This window comes from Mustela lutreola, chromosome 4 (assembly GCF_030435805.1).
Source record: "Mustela lutreola isolate mMusLut2 chromosome 4, mMusLut2.pri, whole genome shotgun sequence".
Classification (NCBI taxonomy): Eukaryota; Metazoa; Chordata; class Mammalia; order Carnivora; family Mustelidae; genus Mustela; species Mustela lutreola.
Genome location: NC_081293.1, coordinates 155,651,678 through 155,676,466, shown reverse-complemented (window position 1 = coordinate 155,676,466; position 24,789 = coordinate 155,651,678). Strand labels below are relative to the sequence as shown.

The 24,789-nt window shown below is 44.3% G+C and overlaps 1 protein-coding gene across 1 annotated transcript in view; it reads right to left on the bottom strand.

Annotated features, from left to right (window-relative positions):
* CHN2 (chimerin 2) overlaps window positions 1-24,789 on the bottom strand; it is a 290,116-nt gene that overhangs the window by 84,599 nt on the left and 180,728 nt on the right. Inside the window, exons 4-6 of the mRNA XM_059171458.1 lie at window positions 22,194-22,225; window positions 17,965-18,078; window positions 15,969-16,254 (exon numbers count right to left, since the gene is read on the bottom strand). Coding sequence (XP_059027441.1) covers window positions 15,969-16,254; window positions 17,965-18,078; window positions 22,194-22,225 — 432 coding nt within the window. The remainder of the gene's footprint in view (window positions 1-15,968; window positions 16,255-17,964; window positions 18,079-22,193; window positions 22,226-24,789) is intronic.

Sequence of the window (24,789 nt, the reverse complement as noted above, 5' to 3'; positions counted from 1 at the left end):
CACCTGGTGGCTTAGTCGATTAAGCATCCAACTCTTGATTTCGGTTCAGGTCATGATCTCAGCTTTGTGGGATCGAGACCCGTGTCAGGCTCTACATTCAGCACAGGGTCTGCTTGGCCCTCTCCTCCCCTCTGCTCACTCTCTCATGTTCTCCTGCTCTAAAATAAAGAAAGAAATTCTTAAAAAAAATAGGTATCAGTTCGAGCCACATGAAATCACCTTATCTACGGGAGAAGAATGATCAAATATCAACAGTTTCATATGGTTCAGCCTAAATCATTTCTAGGTTTCTACCAAATAGATTTTCCTTTAGTTTTTTGTTTTTCTTTTCAGATTTTGCTTATTTATTTGACAGACAGAGATCACAAGTAGGCAGAGAGGCAGGTGGCGGGGGTGGGGGTGGGGGGAAGCAGGCTTCCACTGAGCAGAGAGCCCGATGAGGGGCTCGACGCCAGGACCCTGAGATCATGACCCAAGCAAAAGACAGAGGTTTAACCCACTGAGCCACCCAGGTGCCCTAATCCTTTAGTTTTTAAAATCACAGGAAAAATGTTATACGAGCAGTGAGCAATGTGGGAAGAGTCCTTCCATCCTTCCTCCTCTTCCTTTCCCTCGACACTCAGTGGGCAGCAAGTACGAAAGTCCATTTGCTGCAGTGAGTCCTGCAAGGTGGCCGAACTGTGGAAGGTGCATCCCTTTGAAGTCTCCGAACAGAGCAAGGGAGACCAACACCGAGCATTCACAGCAGAATACAGCCGGGGCTCCTTAGAAGATGTGGGTAGGATCCAGATGATAGGGAGGCAGGGAAGGGTAGGGGGTTGAGGAGCAGGAGCGTGCCAAGGGAAGTGGGAGAGGCCCTTCCTCAGTTGAGGGCTGGCTCTGTGCCAGCACCGCGCAAGGTCAGAAGGGAAGAAAGCAGGCTGGGATGAAAATCGCAGGGATGGCAGGGGGCACAGGCAGGGTTCAGAAGAGGGAGCACGTTGCTGGCTGGGCCACTCAGGGAGAGCAATGTCACGGTGGCTGGAATGTGCATGGGGTGTTTGGAGATCTCTATGAAGGAAGAAACACGAGGCTAGTGCTGTAATCATCCTCACATGAGGACACAGGGAGTTTAAGTGACTTGCCAAGGGCCATACGACCAGCCACTGGTCTGGAGCCCCAGCTCCTTAACCACCAGGTTGCACCTGCTGCAAAGAGATGCCCTTCAGAGGCCACTAGGGAGAATATCATAATAGATGAAAACAGGTCACATGATCGCAACGGGGGATACCTGCTTATATTCTAGGAGGGGAGGAATAAAGAGCACACACACACACACACACACACACACACTATATTAGATAATATTTAACTATATATACAACATAAAATATTAATATATAATAATACACATAAGATATTAATATATAGTAAAATATTATATGTAATATAAATACATTAATATATAATAATATATAATATACAAAGAAACTCTGGGACTAGGGCAACATGATAATTAATAATATATAATAGATAATTATTATCTGCCTAATAATTATATATGTTATTAATCAACTATCACATTGCCCTAGTCCCAGAATTGCCTTATCTAGTTAATCACAGTCCTGCTATACTGATTAGACCAGTGGCTTCTGGGTGTGGTCCCTCATCTCCTGGCAAGCTGGGCCCCAGCCCAGACTTACTGTGTCTGCTCTCATGGAGGGGGGGCCTGGAAATCTGTGTATTAACCAACTTTGCAGGGGATTTTCATGTACAATAAAAGCTGAGAACCATTGGATTAGAGAAAACATGATTAGCAGCCTGAACACTGCTGACCTCTTTTTACCCCATTTCTAGCTGAACGTTCTCATTGAGCTGGTAGAAAAACCTTTGCTCTCTTAAGTAATACCATTTCCATTTTAATATCCTGTAAACTCTTTAATTAGTTGGTAAATTTTTTGTGGGTATTAAAGGTCAGGACTTGTGAAGTCCAGGTTAATGAGTATTTTTATTTTATTACCAAATTCAATATTGATTGTTTTTAAAGTCTACAGCATTTAAAGAAACATACACATTTTCTTTCTTTCTTTGCTCGGGGACAGTGGAATGAGCGATGACTACAAACACACTCATTCATTTGACAAACATTTATTTGGAGTGTGTTGAAGAGCTGTGGGCAAAGGGCTTTGGAGAAGAGAGGGTCAGGTCTTGAACAGACAAGCCCTTTGAGCCAGTGCAGCTCTGTGGGTCCCAATTTATGTGCAAAAGTGTGGTAAGGGGTTTCTAGTTTTCACCTCGAACGCCAAACCTGGAGAAACTTGTGAGAAACCATTTACCACACTTGGGCTTTCTGAAATCAGAAGAGTAAGAAAATCTTTAGTTTGAGTCTTGGTGCTGCCATTGAAAAATGGAAAATGCTGGCTTCTAAAGACTTGCCAACAGCTACTGCCCAAAGCTGCTGGCTTCGGAAACTGAAGCTGCAGATGTGCACAGATCACCACATCTGTTCTTCTGCTGCCCTCTCTCCCCTCCAACCCAGCTGCCATGCTGACCCATGTCAAGTCATCGTTCACCAACTCACCACTCTGGCAGCTCCTCAAGCTTTCAGGCATAACACCCACACTTCTCAGCCTGCCTTTGTGTCCCTTCTCAGACTCACCCAGCTTATCAGCCTCCCTTCCCCTACCTGACCCTCTTGTCTGCCAAGCTATATTCCTTCCTGTTCTAGAAGGTCCTTCTCTCCTAGGCACGGGCCTGCCTTCCTTTGGGATTCCATTAGAGCTATTTTGGCTTCAGGAAACAGGAACTCTACACAAACCAGCAGTACAACAAAAAGAAAGGGAAATGCACTGGGCATAGACCAAGGCTGGAATTGTTCAAATGACCCACTTCAGAAGGAGAACATGCCTCTTCCCTAATTGCTCTGGCAGAGAGACCTAGGGCCTCCTTACTGTGCCCGCAATACTGGCCCATCCTGAGCTAGCCCTTGTCAGTGTGATTGGCCAGCTATGAGCTTGCAAGTCAGGAGATGCTTCAGCTTGGTCTAGGAAAGACAGGTAAGCATTCCCTAAGTCGAGGCAGGAGGCTGGATGAGAGGAGGCGAGGAACGTTGCCAAGGGGAAGAAGCTGAAGGGTGTGAAAGCAGCTGGTTTGCTCGGAAAATGATAATGGCGGAGCAGCGGCAGCCTCTTGGACCCAGCACGGGATAGAAAGCAGATGAGGGCAAGATGTGCGCATGCACACGCTGGGGGCCGGGGTAAGGGGACAAGGTCATAAAAGGCCACCCTGGGGAATTCACTCTCAGGGAGCCAGGAGCTCTCAAAGAAGCTCATGGGTCAGGACCCACAGGGCTTGTGTCCCGGCTCACAAGCTGAGTGGTCATGAATAAGCGACTCCAGCCACCCGGGTTTCTGTCCCCCAGAATGGCTGTGAGGACAGAATACAGCCAACGCAAAGCGCCCCACCGCCCTGGTCCTTGGCAGAGCCTCGGTGAATGCGGGTGTTTCTTCCTCAGCTCGCCCGTTGGTTTCTACATTGAACTCGCCAGAGGAGGGCAAATCCAATTCATTACAAGGTCCATGTATACGGCTCTACGCTCCCACAGGTCGGCTGCTGTTTCAAAGCCACCACAGAGGGGGACCCGAGTCCCACCTTACTTCCCGAGGTTCACAAGCTAACTGTGGTTTCAGCTTCCTCTCACCCAGATTTCTCCCAGGAGGACTGGAAGAAGCGAGATGTTTGCAGCTGAAAACGTGCATTTCATAGTCACTCTGGGATTTAGTGAAGGTCAACAGAGCTTTTCCATATTGCCAAACCCTTTCCAACTCTCAGAGCTCTAGGCCGGAGATGCACATGGGGTGTTCGTTTAGAAATCGCCCAGGTAGGCATGTTTTTCTGTAACGAGCCCTTGTCTTCTTCAGGAACTCCCTCAGCCAGACATATTTCTTCATAAGAACAAATTAGTCAGGACCAAAAGATGATGAGACTCATCCACAGAGAGAACGGAGAACTTCTGTGTGAGGAGGGAAACAATCCCCAACATCATGCTTTGTTTAGAAGCTTTAAAATTAGACCCAAATCGTATCGGTTTCCTTTGTCGTGTGGTAGAGTGGAAAGGACAGGAGTCTTGTCAAACCAGCCACGTGGTAGTTACTGGGAACTAGTTCTGTGACAGGCAAGTTTCTAGTTTTCTGCCCGTGGCCCACTCACCGGACCCCCTCCAACCCTTAGGTTTCTTGCTTCTTCCTGATAGAAGAGTAGAGAGCCCAAGACTTAAAGGTTGTTAGGAAGCTGAGTGAAACGATTTCCATTTATAAAGGTTAAAAATGATGCCATGCTTGATTAATGTAGAGTTGTTGTTTTTGTGGCTGTAACTGTAACTTTCCTAAAATCATTCAAGGATTAAAAACAGTAGAAATCACTTATGTCACGGATAGTGTTACATGTTATTCATACGCACTGCGATACAACGGAACTGCCCTCACTGGTGAAGGCATGTTGGGACATGCTCAGCTCCCTAATTCCCTGTCGTATTCCCGACTCTCAGTTGGAGAGTTAACTAAGGATCTGTTGCAAGTGACAGCGAACTGACTTCTTACTTGTTTTTTTTTTTTTTTTTAAAGCTGCCAAGTCACATGAGAACTGTAAAAATTGCATCTGGAAACTTTAACTTACTCTTTTGATGGCTGGGCCTCATTAGCTTCATTAATAGAGACTAGGTACAAAGTGAAATATTAACTTTCTGGAAACTTCTAAGTGCTTATGTATGAGGAGAGACAAGACCAACTGGGAAATTTATAAATTGTCATCATAAAACCCAGCCAGACATTTCATTATTGAAAAATGAGTAATGCCTGCTCTGCAACCTATTCCAGAGGCAATGAAAACAAATAGTCCAAGATGTAGCCTTGACCATTTCATTTCCATTAATGTCAATGGAAATTATTCAGGAAACAAAATCCTTCCTCTTCCCCACAGCTGGGAAAAACCCCACAAACTATTAGAGACCAAGCTTTTAATTCATAAATACTACAGATAATATGTTGACTTTTTGCTGCAGGTTTCCAGCTTACAGCATCTGTTTTACTGGTAACCTGTGGTGGGGATGGGGTGGGGCTAGGCAGAAGCTCATGTTCAACAGGGGCCAGATCCAACACTCCAGCTAGAGCTGTTTCTTTCCATTTTGTTAACACACACACACACACACACACACACACACACGAACTTCATGGCTAAATCATGAATAGATAAAAATCCAGTTTATGAGAATTCACTAGAACTCTTTAACAATTTGCCTTAGATGCAGATAATTATGAAGAAGTCAACAGGCGACAAGAGAAGGGTTTTGGGTTATGGGGTTATTTCCCATGTCCACCTGGTAATCCAGGTACTACATTCCTACTCATTTCAGTCAACATTAGACCTAGTTCCCCTTTCCAATGTAACACCATCATGTTAAAGAAGAATAGTGTGGATTGTCTGGTTAGAATTAAAATGGGCCTGAATTTGAAGACTGGAGCTTTCACTTTCTTAATAAGGTGGGCAGTCAGTGCAGGATAGAAGAGTGTGGGGGGCCCCGAGGAGGGTGGTAGGAGTTAGAGTTCTTCTGGCTATAAAGACAGTAGACATCTAACCTCAACCCAAACATTCCCATCCCCACAGCTAAGAAGCTCTACGGGAATTAGACGACTCATACAACGGACATGACTGAAATACCCAGCAGAGGGTGGCAGGCTCTGGGGGCAGCTCTGGTAGAGGCACAGACCAAGTTCTGAGGACTCCGTGTCTCTTCCTTTCCAGCTCTGTTTTCTCAGCATCAGAGGGAAGACTTCAGCCACTCAGACTCTACTTCCTGCTGAATCCAACTAACAGGAAAAAAGCACATTTGACCTTCTTTCTGAAACTCACAGTGAAAGTCTAATCGTTTCAGTGGCTCTGACTTGATCACATGTCCACTTTTGAACCCACCCCAGTAGCCAGGGAAATGGGACCCCTCAGAGCAGCCTTGAATGACAAGCCCACCTCTGGGCTAGGGACTAGGTCTGATGGCACCAGAAGCACAGAACTTGAGAGTGGGCGGGGAGCTGGCTCTGGGTGCGGTTTCCCAAAGAGAAGTCATAGGTTCTAGGTGGCACAGATGAGAGCAACTCACCAAGGGGGTGTAGGTGAGGAGACTGCTAAATCTTGATTAGAGAGACGGAAAGGTGGCAGAAGGAGAAGCACTGCAAGAGAAGGAAAGTAGTGGAATTCCCTAAAGTTGTGTCTTATCCCACCAGCATTCATTGTCACTGTGTCACCTCGAGCTTTGGGCTCATTTCTCATCTCTGCAGGGAAGAGAATAAGACTGGGTCCATGGCTCTTTATTGGGACAACACATCAGAATTACCCGGAGAGTGGCTTCGAATGACACAGGCCCAGGGTCAGTTTTGCTGCCCACCCCAGTGAAAGCCAATGGGAGGAGCTCTGAGGTCACACCGAGGGCAAAGACTGAAGTAACGGAAGGTGGACAGCGGTCCTAGGGGACAGCTTCATTTACTGCCCACAGTCAAAGGTGATGAAAATGGCATACTGACTCCCACAAACACCGGCCTAGAGACATCCAAATATAAACTTCCCTAAAAGGTGTGCTTTTAATCCACCAGAATTCTGCCAGCAGAAGTAGTTCTCAAAGTGTGAGGGACCTCAAGAGACTATCAGATGGTCCGTGTGGTCAAACTATTTTTACTCATTGTCCTGTCCACGGATAGACTTTGCAATTAGCCTTTAAGAAACTACCATTCGTTAAGTTTTGGTCTATTTTTTTAAAAAATCACCATCACTGGGACCATTTCTACATCTCAGCGTCTCAAGCTAGCAGAGCTGCCCATCTGCTTACACAGAGAATGAGCACGCATTACATAAAGGACAGACACTGGCCATTGCATAGCCTGATCTGTGCTATAAAACCCGAGGAAGTGGGAATGATTCAGTGGATTCATTGCTGAAAATGTGTTCTTGTTCATTACTCCCACATCTGGTTAGTGTGGTCCTTCAAGATGGTCACGAGCAGGTAATTCTCCTCTTAGCCACTAGATGGCACTGCTTACATAAAAATACTTTAGCAAGGGCTGCCTCTCCAACCATTTTCTAGATTTAGGTGGGGATGAATAAAGAGGGTTTGGTGCACCTTATTCTGACAAATTCTGACTATATTAGGATAACTCTCCTTTTTGTTTCTGTAAATTTCTATTTTGAGATCACTGATAATGCGGGACTGGCAGAAGGAGAAGCTTTCTGATAAAAGATACATTCAGTGGATTTAGTTATTTTTCTAAAGCAAAGGGTTCTCAGCTTTGGCGGCAGATCAGAATCACCTGGAGCATCTAAAATCCAGATGCGGGGCCTTATGCCAGTAGTTAAATCTGATTTTCTGGGGGTGTGGCCCAGGCATTGGTATTTTTGAAAACACCCCAATAAATTGTAGTGGGCAGCCAAGGTTGAGAATCATAGTCCTACAAACTTTGCCATTAAAAAACTACCAGTATTTGTCCTATAAAGAAGAAGCATTGATTTTTCCCTGTCCCTTCATTTAATTCTTTTAATCTTATTCCAGCTGATTTCTCTCGTCTAATGATATCGAAAAAAAAAAAACAGGAAAAAAGTAGCAAAGCAAACCTCTGATCCACCGGAGTTCACCACCTTAACAAATGTTCTCATGGAGGACTTTCTAGTGCGGGTCAAGGTAGAGAATGAATCGCAACATCTAAATTAGGGCCTAGGAGGGGCATGAGAGCAGGTGGTACAGGTTATCACTAAGAAAATGCGCCAAGTACCTGGTAACCTTTAATTCCTGTCTCACATTTCATCTTACCACGGGATGAGAACTTTAGGATCACCTAGGGGACCTTAAAAATAGAGATGCCTGAATTTCACTGGCAGGAGGCCTTGATTTAAGAAGTCAGGAGAGGGGTGCCTGGGTGGCTCAGTCGGTTAAGCCTCTGCGTTTGGTTCAGGTCATGATCCCAGGGTCCTGGGATTGAGCCCGGCATACATCCGGCTCTTTGCTCAGCAGGGAGCCTGCTTCCCTTCCTTTCTCTCTGCCTGCCTCTCTGCCTACTTGTGATCTCTGTCAAATAAATAAATAAAATCTTAAAAAAAAGAAGAAGAAGAAGAAGTCAGGAGAGGCCAAAGATGGGGTTTTTGTTTTTTGTTTTTTGTTTTTAATTTTTTTAAGCTCCCAGGGTGATTCTAAGTTGCAGCTGGTTTGAGAACGACTAACCTAGCAAAATCAACTATTTTTCAGATTGCAAGATAAATCCCACCCCATTAGGGGATTCTGATGGAAAATAAGGCTCCTTAAAACCTGTTTTCATGAGCAAATGTAATCTAAGTTCAAATCCATTCTTATAACATTATATGCCATTCCTTTTTATGACTCTGTGTATGCAAGGTAGGAAGAGTCATTACTGTGCCTGTCACTTTTACTAGCTAAGTCATGCTCATCTCCATTTATCCTTGACTGCTGAGAAAAGACTGATTATGTCAGTTACAGATTATTTCCAAGGGACCTCCTGTTGGGGCAAATCTACAGGTTTTCCAGACCCTGGAAATATGAGCAGATTGTTCTCGGTTCCTTGATGTTTTCTACATTAACAATTCAGGCTCTTACCTTGGCAAATGAAAGCAGCCCCTCTGCTTGGTGAAGTTTTATGAGCCCAGAACCAAGATCCTTCCCGTAATGGCATAGCTGAGGAGCCCATCCAGGAAAAGGGGCTACCTCGTTATCTTGCATTAATGCCAATTACAGCATCTGATCTTGAACTTTATGTAGTAATTAGAATGGTGCTAACATAGTGACCAATGCAATTGGTCTGCATTCACTCCTTGCATTGGTTCTTCTCTGCCACATTCTACTACCTTCCCTCAATTCATTCTCTGCCCTGCTTTTACTGATGGTGGGAAGACTGACTCATGTGGTCTGTATCCCCAGCTCTTTTACTCCCCGGTTCCTGGTTGAGTTTTCGCAATGGAAGGTATAGGCAGGAGATCAAAGGCTAGAGGACAGAGAAGTTGGGTTACTTCTTCCCTATCTCTCCCTTTTGGTAGTATCACAGGTCAGTGGCTGCATGGCTATACCCTTGACTGACTGTGGGAGTCCTTCCTGTGCAGCCCTCCACTATGTGAATCTCTCTTCTGTGCAAGCCCCCATCCCATGGGAGCTCCCTTCTGTGTGGAAGCCCCTTCCTATGGGAGTTCCCCTCCTGTGGGAATGCCCCTTTTGTGGGAACCCTCTTATCACGTAAGCCCCCTTTTGGGCAAGCCTCCGCTTCTGTGGGAGCCCTTTACTTGTGGAAGCCCCCCTCTTATGGAAGACTCCATTCCAGCTCTCATCAGACACCAGTAACCCAGCACCTTCTGCAGGTCCCTTCATCCCTGGGGAGGTAACTAAACACTTCCTGCCATTGCCAGGCCCTGGGATAAATCCCTTATTAATCAAATTCTCTTTAAAATCCCAGCAAACATGTCTTCCATTTCCTGCTGGATTCTGATTGCTGAGACACCTTCTAGACTAACTATAATCATAGTTCATTTTCCACTTTTCAGTCATTCACATAGAAGTCCTGAGGTATAACTTGTGTTCCTCAAAGAGTTTAACTTTAAGAGAACTTCTAAGTTGTAGGGAACTTTAAAGTCTTTTTTTTTTTTTGCCTATCCAAGCCTTCATGACCTTTGGGTGTCTTTGAAATACGCCAAGACTAATGAGCTAGGTGCCTCAGCTTCCTGTGGTGTAAAACAAAGGGGCCGCACAAAATGGTCTCTAAGACCCTCCTCCTCCAGGCGCTACTCTTGCCACTCCAAGAGTGAAATTAGCCCAGGGAGGAAGGAGCTGGCCAGAGGAAGGGCGAGGAGAGGGGGGATGTGTGATACCCACACATCTTGGTGTATTTGACATGCATGTTCCTCCAGGTGAGTGTGATGCGGTCTGCTCCATTTTAACGTGAGCCATCTGCTGTTCAATGGGTGGTGTGTCCTCTGCTGAGCACTACGTGGGCCAGGATTTAGAGCAGGGGAGTGAACCGCAGGGTGACCTGGGCCTCGGACAGGTCGACTGCTTGGGGAGGAGAGGCCTCCAAACAGTGGGTGCATGATGGAGCCCCCCTAGGGCTCCCTCACACACAGACTGAGGTGTCCCCCATCTCCCAAGGGTCCCTGACTCAGCAGTGCTGGGTGAGCCTGAGTAGGGGTGCTTCTCATCAGTCTCCTGGGTGCTGTCGATGCTGCTGGTCCCTGAGGGCCCTACTTTGAGAACCACTGGTCTCATCTACTCCTGAGGATACAGCATGTTAAATTATCATGGAGATTATGTGCAAAGCCTGGGGGTGGTTTTGTGGTGGGAGATTCTTTGAGAGTGTGTGAAGGAGGGTGAGCCCCAGTAGGTTTTACCAGAGAGGCTGTGCGGGATGCTAAAGGATGGACAGGAGCCAACAGACACAGGCCTGGGGGAGGGGAAGTGAGAGCACAGGAATATCTGCGGAGGGCAGGCCTGTAAGGAAGGCCAGCAAGGGGGAGACAGGCTCAGAGAGGCAGGCCCGGGCCATAGTGGGCATTTCCATTCGTTTTTTTTTGTTTTTTTTTTTTTACTGTCCCTCACAACTGTCTACCCCAGGGATTGCTGCCGATCTTGCCTTCTGACAAGGCAGCCCCTTAGCAACTGTCCTCACTGTGCACCTCTTACTTTCTGTCTAGGGCTTCTCTGATAGGACTGTTGGGGATGCCCATGGGCATCCACCTGGCTCTCCACATGTACAGTCTGGTATGTGAGGGACTTAACAGCTCACAAGCACCCCTTACCCAACAGAGGATAGAAGAAAGGAAGTGGTAGATAAACAGTGCCCTCCCCCCACAGACACACAGTTCCTCTTAGGAGCAATTCTGCATGGCTTCTCAGAAGATGCCCAACTCAATAACATCCATTCTTACTGGGTGGTCTTCTCATCTGTTTCCTTCTCCAGACCTCTCCTTCCTACTCGTTAGAATGCCTTCAAAAATTACCCATGTACCAAACCCTTGTCTCAGGCTCTACTTCCAGGCTCAGACAAGCTATAAACATCCTGTAGAGGAATTTGGATTTTGTCCTACAGACAAAGAAAATCACGTTTCTAAGATGAAAACAACAAAAGCAAGAGCAACTCTCCGATGAACAAAAAGTCATGAAGGGCCTTTCAACACTTAGGTACCACTGTGAGACTGGAGGGGAGAGCCATTCAGTCTCAGCTCAACTGAATTGTGAGGCTTCTGTCAGCGACACCTGGAGATCTGTTCCCTGGTGTGGCTATGACCTCCTGCTCCAGGGCCGGGTCGGAAAATGTAGCGTCCTTGCTGGGCCAAGATCTCTGGCAGGCTACCTGGTTCTTAGTGTTGAAACAACAAAATAAACAATGAGAGGCTCACTCTGGATGTGAAGAAGATAATTATTTCAAAAAGGAAAAAAAAAGGTGGATTGAGGTCGAGGAGAGAGTGCTCCTGTCTGAAACAGCTCATCTGCAGAGGAAGACGTCCTAACCAGGCGCAGAGTCCTTCAATCAGGAAAAGGTCACTCTCCTGGGTTCACAGGAAGACAAGCAGAAATCAAAGAGGGCTTCCCTGGCGCTGTAGGAGAGCAAGAGGAATCTGGAAGCTGGTCTTCACAGCTTAAGAAAGCAGAGATGGGGTGGGGTGAGGGGCATGGAAAATGTGGGGAGGGCTGGGCAGGCTCCCAGGGGAGCAGTGCCAGTGAGGAAGCGACAGCCAACCATTTCCAGGGATAGTCACATCAAAGTCTTCACGTGGTGATTTTGGTCCTTTACCCTCTTCTGGTCCCAGCCTTAAAGTCTGCTACACACAGACTCTTTGCTAGGCATCCAAGGGAGAGATGAAGGGAAAGAGGAGCTATCAGGATGGGGAGGGGGACCCATGCAAAGAGGTGGGAAAACCAGCCTGAACCCAGAGGCAGGACTTGCTTGCTTCCTCTCTGTATGTGTGTGCGTGATGCCTTGAGCACAGAAGAGGTTTTACTCAGGGTTTGCTCTGGCATATGTGAATTTAAAACCTAACGCATTCTTTTTTTTTCTTGTGTAATTTTTTGAATAGAATGCCGCAGTTACTGTGGTTCAAAATTCAAACAGTATGAAATAGCAGGGAAGAATCTGGTCCCCACCCTTATTTCCCAGATAATCTCCCCCACCCCCAACCCACTCGCCAGGCAACCAGTGATACTACTAGCTCTTGTAAACTTCAAGGGACAGCTTATGATTTTGCGGGAAAAACATACGCAAAAATGTTTTTCTTCTGGTTCACACAAATGAAACCACAAATACACATTATATTGTAAGTTGTTTTTGGCATTTAATGACTCTGGATAATCATTCCCATATCAGTGCGGACGGGGATTCTTATTCTTTTCTGTGGTTGCATGGTATGCCTTCACTTGGGTGCGCCCTAATTCATTGAAACAGCCTCCAACCGTGGGTATTTTAGGCTATTTTCTAATTTTTGCTGTTAGAAAAAATAGTGAAATGAATGAACTGGTAAGATATATTCTAAACTCTGTTTTCCCTATAGCAAGGATATGGATGGTTTTTCTCTAGTAAAACGTAAATGCAGTTTAATTATAGGCAAGCCGAATTTATCGAATAAACCTGTGCCATGGAAAACACTATTGTCATATATGTCTGATTCAGCAGAGTATCCTTCCTAAGAAAGCTTAGTTAGTACAGCTAGTAATAGCGGTGTTTTTTAAAAAACAGATGATGGAAATATTGAGTGATTCTTAGCAACAACTGACTGAGTGTGGGGAGAACCAGGGGTATTTGCTTAAAGCAGTAAGGGCTATGAGAACAGAACGGGGCCTCTCAGCTCTGTAGGTTTAGGAAGGTCTGAACTCGGGGCTCAGAAACCTGGGTTTGGTTCCTTACTCTGCCACAGTGAACTGGGGACAATGATTCCTGCTCTATGGACCTGGCAAAGTTGCTCTGAAGAAAAAATGGGGAATTACCTCACACATGCGAATTCTGTAAATTATAAATGCCTGAAGCAATGCTAAATCCTACTGCTCAGATGCTGGTTTTGGAGGACAGTAGATAATCCATCTATGGGATCAATTCTGAAATAAGTTCCAAAAAGAGAAATTACACAGGGCATGACCATTTTAATTAAATGCACCAAAATGGGTGGCCCTTATGTATCATAAAGTTTTAAAAATCAATTGAAGAATCAGAAAAGAAAAAGGTTGCTATTGGCTAACTACCCCAACTTTTTTTTTTTTTTGGTACCCTCCCCACCTCCCTTCCTCATCTACAGTTATTAAAATCAAGTTCACTGCTAACCACCTCGACAGGAGATAAATCTGGAAACCACTCAGATCTGATGGGGTAGGTAATATCTTTATGCCAATTAACACTGATAATATTCTGGGATTTTGAGGTACTACCGTCTCTCTGGATTCATTTGGAAATGATCAATAAAATAAATGGGCGAACAAAGTTTAAGTAGTTTGGAAAATGAAATGCCAGGCTGTCTGGATTGAGAATTATTAGGAAATCTACCCATTTCACTCATTAAAACCTCCACGATGCGCCATTATCAAATCAGACAGGTGCCCTTGGGCACTTCTCAGTCAATCCATTCAAGTTTCTGCTACCTTTTTTCTAGTCTCTGCCGCCATGGCAACAGTCCACTGACCTGCCCTTCAGGGAAATAGAATTTCTGGCAAGACTGAGACTTTTAATAATTCTACTTGTCAACACAGGTCAGAGAGGAAGAGATGGATTTGTACCAAGTTACTTAACAAACTCGCTGACAAAATGAGCGACCTCCAGCAAATGACTAGACCTAGCGTTCAGAATGTCCCCCAGGAAAGCCAAACATTGCATCATTAGTGTCCTAGAAAATCCACACCACCAACACCTGTCCATCAAATCCTTCCCGGAGTGTGGACTTCTATCAATGTTTTTTTATTTACCTTTTCCTAGAAAGGTAAAAGTGTCCTGGGAAGCTCACCTAAAGTGATTATTAATCTGATTGTTAATTTCCACCAAATTTTAATTTTTAATAACTACATTCAAAACGATCTACAACAAAGGGCATGTTTTTGTCCTGCAAGTTTCCTTATGGGAATATCATCTAGAAATACCAGTTTTTTGCAGTCGGACTTCCCTCTTGGCGAAGGACAAGGCTCTAGAAATATCAGTTCAGTACCCAGAATCTAAACTCTCATCCCAGACATATAAGAGGTACTCTTTCAACTTGTCTCTCTTTCTGGAAATGTTCTAGTGTGTTGCCTGCCGTTGTAACAGGTTGCCTTTTGGGTGGCATTACTCTCTGACTCAGAAATACAAACACTGCTTCAGAGATTTATTTTACAATTCATCTTCTGATCTGTCATGGCTGGGAAGGTCAGCTTCCAGATTTTCTATTCTAAATTACTTTTGAACAGATTTTACAAACAGCCTAAGGAATGGCTTTTGCCTAGACAGGAACAAATTCTGAAAGTTGGAGATCATGCCCCCTCCCTCCCTCTTGGTAAAATGTAAACAATCAGAAAACCCACCATTTCCCAAATCAATTATTTGTAAAAGAATGACAGGTGCCCTGGAGACACTGGAGTTATAAAAGAGAAAATGGCAAATAATTTTTTCATGGGCCAGCTGCTCAGCTGAGGTGATTTTCGGGAAGGTTCTCCTAGGCTCTAAAATCCAATCAGCAAATCAATTAAGATCAAGCCCATCTCTGCCAACAGGACTGCGCTGCTTGCGTCTGCCCTCCTCCTTGTTCCAGTGATTTCTGGCGTGTCCCTGTCCCAAAGCCAAGGGAGCCAACCTGAGGTTCCTTTGCTTTATGCTCACACTGGACAACAGGGGAGGATGGGGGCACTGTTCCGGTTGAATTAAGGATTAGTGATCACCAGAAGGAGCATTGCCCACCATTCTGCAACCCCCCCCCCCCCCATTTATCTGTCCCAGGTCTAAGCTTGCCTTCAACATTGGGCTCAGTGGGGGCTGGCCGGTAGGACTGGCTGTCACTTTCTTTCAGCGGAAAACACATAGGACCAGGCAAAGCAGATGGTTCCTAAAGGGGCACATCCAAAGAATCTGCTAGCAAACTGTGGTGGTGCTTTCCAATAAACAGCAACTTACTGGAGAGGAAAATCAGGTCTCCCCCACCGCATCCGGCCACCACCCATGCAGCCTGAACACTGCCCACTTAGGAGTTTCTAATCCTCAGTGAGGCAAAGGAGAGCCTGTCTTTTAAGCCTCCCAGAGAGAGTCATTCTCCCCGATAAAGCTCTGTCAGTAAAAGCTGCTATCTAGGTAAGACCCCCTTCAGGAAGGCTGACCGTGCTCCACACATGGTCACTCAGTCCTAAGAGGAGCAGAGACAAAAGCCGTGTACTTGCATAGCTAGGTGGACCCAGAGACGGCCGGTAAGGCCTCAGATGGAATTAAAACCAAGGACTATTTTCATCATAAAACATTAATTAAGTGTTTTTTCTCAAACTCCAAATAAACCCACAAATAATCATGTGTGAAGCCCTAACCTGACTCTATGAGTTTGAGCAAATCAATTCACACTTCCGGGCCTCAGTTGAGCCGGAAGATTTCTTTATTTTTATTTTTATTTTTATTTTTAAGATTTTATTTATTTATTTGACAGAGAGAAATCACAAGTAGATGGAGAGGCAGGCAGAGAGAGAGAGGGAAGCAGGCTCCCTGCCGAGCAGAAAGCCCGATGCGGGACTCGATCCCAGGACCCTGAGATCATGACCTGAGCTGAAGGCAGCAGCTTAACCCACTGAGCCACCCAGACGCCCAAGCCGGAAAATTTCTAAGATCCCTCCTAGCAGAATATTCTAGATTCCTTTGGGAGTGGGTGGGTCTCTTCCAACATTCTGGCCAATCACATACATACTTAACCAAGCAGTTATTCAGCGTAAATTAAAAGCAGAGACCATTTCTGTCACGCGTGTAGCTTACCTTTTCAACTGTTGTGTGTTCTTCATTTGTAACGCTTGTTTTTCTTGATTCATTTTTCGACCTGCTCAGCCTCCTGGATACTTTTTCTCTGAGTAGAGTGGCATATCCAATGTGTTCATAAATGGGGTTTGTTGTCATTTTGGAAATGTATTCAGAAGCTTTTGTTTCTATGTACAGTGTTATCAAGCCATCTGTGACCAGATCGTGAATCGATTCAAACCTCTTCTCGCCCACAAAGTGTTTTCCATCATAGAAGAGCCTGTAGTTTAAAGTCTGGTTTCCAAACCTGCCGCCAAGAGAAGAAGAAATCACAACAGTGTTAAAAGTAAGAACATGGAAGAAAGGTAGTAGGTGACACTTTTTGAGTTCATATTGTATGCCAGGAACTGAACTAGGCACCTGGGATGATTTTACCCTCCCTGTATTTAATTATCATAGACAGTTTGAGACAGGTGGAATAATTATCCTTGTTTTGTGGCTAAGAAAGCTGAGATCTGGAGAAATCAGGTACCCCTGGAGAGAGGCAGGAATCCTAGAAATCAGTAAGGCTGCTGAGTCCTTATCATTCTCATTTGTAAAGGTGAGAGGGTAGAGCCTGGTTTACAAATACTTTACTTTTAAATTCCCTTGATGAAAACTACTCCCTCTACCTGCCAGTTGCCTCTGTAGGGGAAGCTACCATCACTCGCCCAGATGTCCCCTTATTATGACATCTTTGACCGCCACCAGTGGAGCACCTCGTGGCTACCACAGAAAGGAGATGAGGGGAGCTGGGCAAAACTCCCTTCTGTGGCTGCAGCCACCAGGTTCCCAGGGATCTAATCTATAAGGGCCTCCCCCTTTAGACTGGCCGCACCCTCTTGGCCTTGGTCCTATATTTCACAGCCTTTGCTTGGTTCCCCACTGGGATGGCCTGGCCTGCTGCTGGAGGGCTGGGGGGATAGGAAAAGATTTTGCATACCTCGAGTGCTTACTAACTTTTAAAGTACTTCCTTATAATGACATCATCTAAGATGTGTTCAAGCCATCCCTGGGTGCAACTTGGGAAGCAACCTTCTACAGCCACAGTGTTGAGATGACACATGGAATATGCCATTGCAGGCTTGCCTGGGAAGTGTTTCCATTAATATTATTCTTTCTATGGAAAAAAGGTCTTTCTAATTCCAAAGAGTTCATACACGAACTTTCAGAAGACACTTTGATTCTGGGATTGGAAGCTCTCCCCAAACCTTATGGGACTGCAATAAAGATCAAATGGCACCAAATATTTGATCAAGTTTAGGAAAATGCAGAAAATGCAATGCTTTTCTGGTGCTGTGATTTCCATTCTTGGGATTTTGTGATAAAAGACTCATGAGGACTCTGCTCCCATGGCTTGCTGGCTTGGAGTGCCACGACTGCTGTTGGGAGTCAGCGTGACCCTTGGGTCAACGTTGAACCCCGGGAGAATCCATGGACAAACTCCACATCAGTCGAAGGCATACATATGCAATGTGAGGTAAAGACTTTTGACAAGGGCTCCCAGGAACTAAGTGAGGCCGAGGCATTGCTCCTCAGCTGGCTCAGATATAGGCAGAAGTGACTATAGGAGCACTAACTTTCCAGATAATTCTCCAGTTTACTGTATGTGCATAAAAAGAGCCTCAGTGTCCATCCTATTGATAATATCAGTGGCCTAGGAAGTGTATAAACCTCTAATATGCTAGTGGTACTCTGTAAACAAAGCAAAAATAAAAAATAAGTAGGGGGAAATGGGGAGGGACTGGATAATGAGTACAGAGTTTTTGGTTGGGATGACAAAAAAATCCTGCCAAGCCCCAGTGAAGATGGATGCCCAGCATTGCCAGTGTATTTAATGCCACTGAAATGCACACTTAAAAATGGTTAAGATGGTAAATTTCATGTTACATATATTTTACGGCAATCAAAACGTGCGAAAAAAGTTAAGTAAGGCCACTTATAGAGCAGTAGCAACAATGGATGGAATCAAGTTCACCTTAGAGCTAACGTGTAGCATCCTGGCTGGCGTTGGCTTTCTCTGAGAATGTAGGCACCCTCCACGCCTCCGAGAAGCTCATCTGCCTGCTCCCGGGAGATGATCCCATGAAACCTGAGGAGAGACAGACCATCTTTGTTCTCAGCACACCACAAAGTACACACCACGAAGAGCTAGGCTAACAAAGATGGCGGGGCCACCCAGAGCTGACTGTATCCCACTGGGATGAAGAGGGGAGTAGCTACCATATATCTTAAAGATGCAGTTGGAACCGTTTCTCAGCAAGCACCCAAACATATGAGAAGTGTTCAGGTAGGCAAAAGAGAAAGAACACCTGGAGACCAGGCGGAGACCAAGTCTAGCTGGCCTTTTGCTCTTGTCTTTGGTCTCAAGTTGAAAGCGAAAGTCAAAACAAAAAGTCAGATTATGGCTCCTTCTTTAACCATGGGGAATAACAAAAGAGCAATTACCAATTTAGCTCTCAGCTCAAACAGAGAAACTATGTATCCGGATTGCTAATGAACACTATTGATTATCAACGTGCTTTCTTCAGGTACAGGGTGTTGTTAATTTCAGAGGCTCATTCTCTGGAAACAATAGTCAGCTATAATCAACACTCTTCCGTTCCTTTTAATGTTGAGAGCAATCGCTTAGGGATATGCTTGAAAAAAAAATGTATCTATTGTTATTTTTTAAAGATCACATTTATTATTTTTTTCTGCAATTTTAAAAATAATACACAGGTATGTAGAAAACACAGCACACGGCATATGTGGGAAGAACGCAGGCTTGCCCATGACTGCTTCACTCTGGAGGCCTACGGAGTGGACAGTGATTCCTGGGGAACCTTCTCTGTTGTCTTGAAGCAAAGACAGCTCTTCCCCTACCACCACTTGTGAGAGATTTGATCAATCCATGTTTGGATTGGTGGGGAAGGTGGCGGAGCTGGGGTGAGGTGTGAGGCCACTGCTGTGGGACCCAAGGTTTTTGGGAGGGGGGACAACACCCTCTTCCCAGGATTACCCACGCTTGAAGATCTTTGGGGGAATAACCAGAGAAGAAGTTTTTCTGGACAAAGAATCCCTTCACCTTCCTGGAAAGGGGGCGAGAGGGTAGGAGTTGGCTAGACAAATTTTGGACTTCTCCCCCAAGAATGTGAAAATGAAGTGAGGACAAATGTAGTATGATAATAGCTTAGGGGAAAAACAGCTATTGCATATTTATTTCCTAATTCCCTTCTGTCCCTCTTAACAAGTAGACCTTATAAACTGAAGCTTTTGTCTTAGGGGAGAGAGGCCAGAAGAAGCTGCAGCTTTGAGTTCCACAATCAATTCTCACAAGTCTAACGCCATGATAGGGTGAGAGAAGGAGGTTTTCTGCTTTCCAAATTTTGGTTTTAAATCTCAAGAGCCAACACGTGGGGACCTTGGAGCAGCACTTTTCTGCAGTGAGGACAGATGTGACACACAAGCAACCTGTCTGCCCCCAAAAGAGATCGGGGTCCCCAGTTCTTGCAGGAGGGGTACTGGGAGGAAATGGGGCAGAGCTCAGACTCAGGACTGGAACCGATGGATCCCAGATGAATGTATGGGGATTCTGGAGCCAGAGCAGACATGTTTGGGGCTTTGTCTGGATGTGTAGCCACTGAACCCCGGGAACCTGTGGGAACACCTCCTACGCAGTACGAGCTGGGCTGGACTGACGGCCTGGGCAGAGAGACCTGAGGGAGCCTCGCAGGCACGGGGCCGGGGGACGTGTGTGGGGAGAGGATGTGTGTGAGTGTGTTTATGAGACAGAGCATGTGTATGAGTGTGTGTAAGAGGAAGCATGTGTGTGAGTGTGTTTATGAGACAGAGAGAGTTTGTGTATGTATGAGTCTGTGTGTATGAGAGAGACAGAGCATGTGTATGAGTGTGTATGAGAGGGAGCATGTGTGTGAGAGTGTGTGTGCATGAGAGAGAAATGTGTGCTGTGTGTGTGTGCGTGTGTATGAGTATGTGTGAGAGAGAATGTGTGTGTGTGTGTGTGCGCGCATGCGCGTGTGTGTGTGTGTGTGGTGACAGGGACATGGTAGGAGGCAGAAGGGGCACCAGGCATTGGAAAGTTACCCACACTGGAGTCAGAGCTGGTGCCACGAGAGGTTGGAGGAGGGTGCTGTCCAGGACACAAGCTGACCGTGGGCCAGGGCAAGGGAGGGGATGACCACAGCAGGACAGAGGCACACGCAGTGAAGGACACAGGGACATGACACCCTTGCCTCAGGTCACTGTTGCGGGGGAAAGACACCCCAAAAAGGCAGGTACCCTGAAAACAGCTCAGCCTAATTCCCTCAACACGGTATAGCTGATAGCCAGCAGCAGACATAAAGCGTCAAGAACCAAGTTGAACTCAATTGTTCAAAAGAAGAAAATTACAGTTCTGTGAATCTAGCTCGCAGCTCATCACCCCCTTTATGCATGGGTTTAAAACTATCTGTGATATATATATATCTTATGATCCCCTTTTTGTAGAAAGAAAGGATGCATTGAAAAACACCGGAAGGGATGGGAGGACCGGGGAAAGTTAGCAATGATTTTTTTCATGGTGAGCTGAGGATGTTCTCCACCTTCTCTACCTATATATTTTCTAATTTTCCCCAATTAGCAGGTATTAATTTATCACATTGTAAGAAAAAAAGTAATACCGATGCACAGTGGGAAAATTAAAAAGTTAAAAGGCACATAAGAGGTAAAAATGTAAACATGAGAGTAAAAACTCTCTTCCCCTAAAGGTATCCATTGTCAACAGTTTCTTGTGAATCCTACTAGGAGAAAAAAAAAATTCATTTATGTTTCCTGAAGAGAGCATTTATTCTTTTTCAAATGGAACAAAAAGCCTTTTATTTCTAAAAAAAAAAAAAAAAAGAAAGAAAAAAAAAGAAAGAAAGAAACACAGAATCTGAAGTTTCTAAGCTAATTTCCCTCTAATGCAAAATGGTCCTTTTTCTGTGGTTAAGAAAATGTTCCTTTGCTGTCCTCTCACTATGTAGTTTGTATGGACTGGGGGTTGGAAAATGATAACTAAAAGGTCATTCAACAAAATTTTGATGCAGCAAAGAAAATGCACAATACAGTTCCTTTTGGAAATCACGTGCAAAAGTGTCCCATTTGGAAGGCTTTCCTTTCTCTTTTTCTTTATTAATTGTGTTCTCTGTGAGCAGAAATTCCAATGAGGACACTGAAGGAAAAAGCATCCTAACTAGCGAGGTTAGAAGTTAGGGACGTGGGGATGGCCGAGAGCAGGGGTCGGCGCTCCGGGGCAGAATGTATTCCAGGGTCCTGGCTGAATTCCCAAGGCTAGAAAGCAAAGTTCAGAAATGCAGCCATGGCCATTAGGAAGTCACTGCTGGGCTGGGACACAGGAGAGGGTCATTCATCAGGAAGATGAGGCTCTGATGGGGAAGGGAATAGAGGAAGAAGGTTTGGGTTGGCTAGGAGAGCATGGGACATGGATTTGAAAGAGACTGTGGCTCGTCAGCCCTCCAGGTTGGACGTGGGAAGGAAGGGATGTGCACCTGACCCCCGTGTGTGTTGTTCTGCCTGTGTTTTGTAAGCTACGCCACCACAGCCTGATACTGAGAACACTTTCTACAGCATGAATATTTGCTTTACGGTAGGTTTCTGAGAAAGTAAGACAAAACAAGAGTTGAAATTAAGTGGGAAATGAGAGGAAGTAATCATTACGGTATTGAGGCAATTTGGCTAATCTATCCAATTCAAGAGAAAACATTATTTTGGTTTTATGAGACTGCGGGGAAACGGGGTGACTTCCTCTTATTGCATTTACTGAGTATGAAAAGTAAGGAATTCAGCCACGTGGGTTACAATCTTTGAAACTAAATGTTTATACAGCATCAAGGTGGAAAGTAAAATAAAATACTAACAGAGCCTCAGTCATGGAAAAGGCTGCCTTACGTTTCAAATACTTGCCAGGCGCTCAGTGGCCGCTTTACTGGAGAAAACTATAGCAGGAAGTATGTCCCCCCACATTCATGGAAGCCAAGCACCTGAGTCTTAAAAAGAAAATTCAATACAAAGGGGTCTGATTGCATTTATCCTTATTATTAAACGCTTGCACAATAGATATTTGATGAAGACTATATATTAGAAGATTTTTAATATTTAATATTTAAATGACATAAAAATGACTACTTATTACATTATTAAAACAAAGAATAGCATGATACATACTCTCTTCCATAATATTTTGGTCTGTTCTCCACCTATATTAAAAAAAAGAGAAAAATATTAATAATGCATTTGAATTCAAATCAGAGAGATAAAAATGCTATTCAAATGAACATAGCTAATCTATAGCTAATACCCCAAATCTGAGATCCATGAAGACACAGAGTAAGCCAACACATGCTTCTGTCTTGGATAGGATGATGTAGGATCATCGTATTTCTCTAATCATGAGGCTCATTCTCCACCTAAACCCAATCATCCAATAAAAGAATTTTCAAATGAAACAAAGGAAAATATTAAGAAATTTATAAAGATATTATAAGACATCATCCTGAAAAATAAAATGAATAAAACTTAAGCACTGATTTCAGTCTTCTTCCAACTGTTACATTATGTATTATAATAAAAATAAGAAATGCACCCAGATTTCAAGTTTCATTTGGTCTCTTTCCAGATAAAATCGATATCCTTATTTTTAAACAAATGGTGAATGGTCTGAAATTCACTTGACAGCAGAGGTACAAAACACAGAGGACAACATTCACGACTTGACTAAAAATCATAAGCATCCCAGAAAATATTTTTCAATCACATTTTGAGCTTGGGGATTATCATGTTGGATTTTTATCATATATATATGATAATCTACTTTCATAAGAACTTTGTTTTGTGTTCGTGGTGTTAGAATTGGTAAGAAATTAACATGAATTCTCATGCTCAGCTTTTGTTCTTCTAACTTAACTCCAGGGACACTGAGAATATAGTGGACCCCCATTGAGTTATGGATTCTCATTGAGGGTTACAGCAGCAAGCTTATGTTTATTTACTAGAGTAAATGGGGGTCTGGCAGCCATTTCGTTTATAGTCATTTCTGTCCACAGTTAAATGGGCAGTTCTCTCAGCAGGACTCACAAACACAGTGGTGGAATTTTAAGGTACTGGGCAGTTTCCTGGCTCCCTCCACTCTCCAAAGTATGCTGAGGACCTAAGAGGATGGTCAAGAACCCTGAAGCAGAGGAAAAGGCTCAGAAAGGGGGAGTCGAGGAACATATTCACAGGCCTGCCTTGGACAAGCCTCACTGGCTTAAAACTCATCATCTAGACACATCTGAATATATGTTCACTCTTCTGTGCATTTTACACTTGAAAAGCACTGAACCAAGAGGGGGCATTCATAACTCTTTATCTTCAAGGTTTGAAGTCTGCTCAGTGTCATTTACAAAGGAAGATCTAAATAGTATCATTACTAGAAGCACAAAGTATGTAAAAGACATCTCTTTATCTGATGTGTTTCATCACTCTACATGCTGGTAAGCTTTTTAATAGGAATCGAATATTTTGCCATGTATATCATTCTCTTAGCTTTCAAAGTTCTTTCTTACTTTTATGATACTGTAGATATGTGTCTGCAACACCAACATGCCACAGAACAAATTTAAACTAGAAAAGTCAGTAGAAGTAAATAATAAATGATGGGTAAGATAGCTCTCCAATCTTTGAAAGTCAATAATCTATTTCTTTGAAATGATTACCTATATATAAAGACAACTTTATCTCTATCTTTTTGGCTGAGCCATAAAACACACTTGCAAATCTAGGAGAAGCTCCCAGCCCCATTCCCCGCTTCTCTCCTCTTATCTCCCTGAAAGGGAAGAATAATTCATCTGACTTCCCAGATGGACAGCATGGAAGATAGAACTTACTACTAACTCCTGGTGTACAAGTAAGTAGTTAATGAATGTTGAATTTGACTCCCAAGAAGACAACAGATTGCTTTCAGTTCATTAATCAATCATAAAAATATGCGCCATGCTTACGATGTTCAGGGCTCCGTTTTCAGCCCTGTCGTCGTTAATGAAACAATAAACCCACAGGTGTGGAGAGGAAGATCTGAGGCACTCAGGAGTGTTCTGAATTTGGAGCAGGAGGAAACCAACTTGAGAAATCTAACATAGGCCCCCAAATAGAAAAGTCAGTATTTATGGTGCCTTGAGGAGTACCAAGTAAGATTCTGTCTAGAGGACAGTTCAAGATGATATAGTCGTCCTTGCTAAAGTGAGAGAGATAGGGGCTGGGATTAAAGCAACCAAAAACAAACAAAATCCTATTCTTTTCCTAAACTTTTTGCTCACAGGGCTCTAAACATAGTCTCTCTCTCCATACTTCACTAAGCTTTTAACCAGTCAGGAGCTTAAATTAAGTTATATGGCCCTAGAAAAATCATAGAACATCCATATGTTTTCAAGGAGGCTAATATTGGATCCTTGATCCAGACAAGCTGAGTGTCAGGGCTCCCAGAAATAAAGGACCTGACTAGACAGACTGGTAACCTCTACACTGTGACCCAGCGATGCCCAGAGAAAGCCTGACTCTGTGCCCGGGTATGGCTCTGTGTCAGCCACCAGCAGAATCAGGACCAACCTGTAAAATGTGGATTGATTAAAGAAGACATAGCACTGAATTTCAGTTTCCAGTTGTACGAGATTCTCTTCAGTGAGCAAGACAGAAGACAGTTGACAAATAAAAAGAAAGGCAGCTCAGAAGCTCTTCTCCCATTCTCACTGAAAATTCTCTTTGTTAAAATAAATCAAGAACTTGA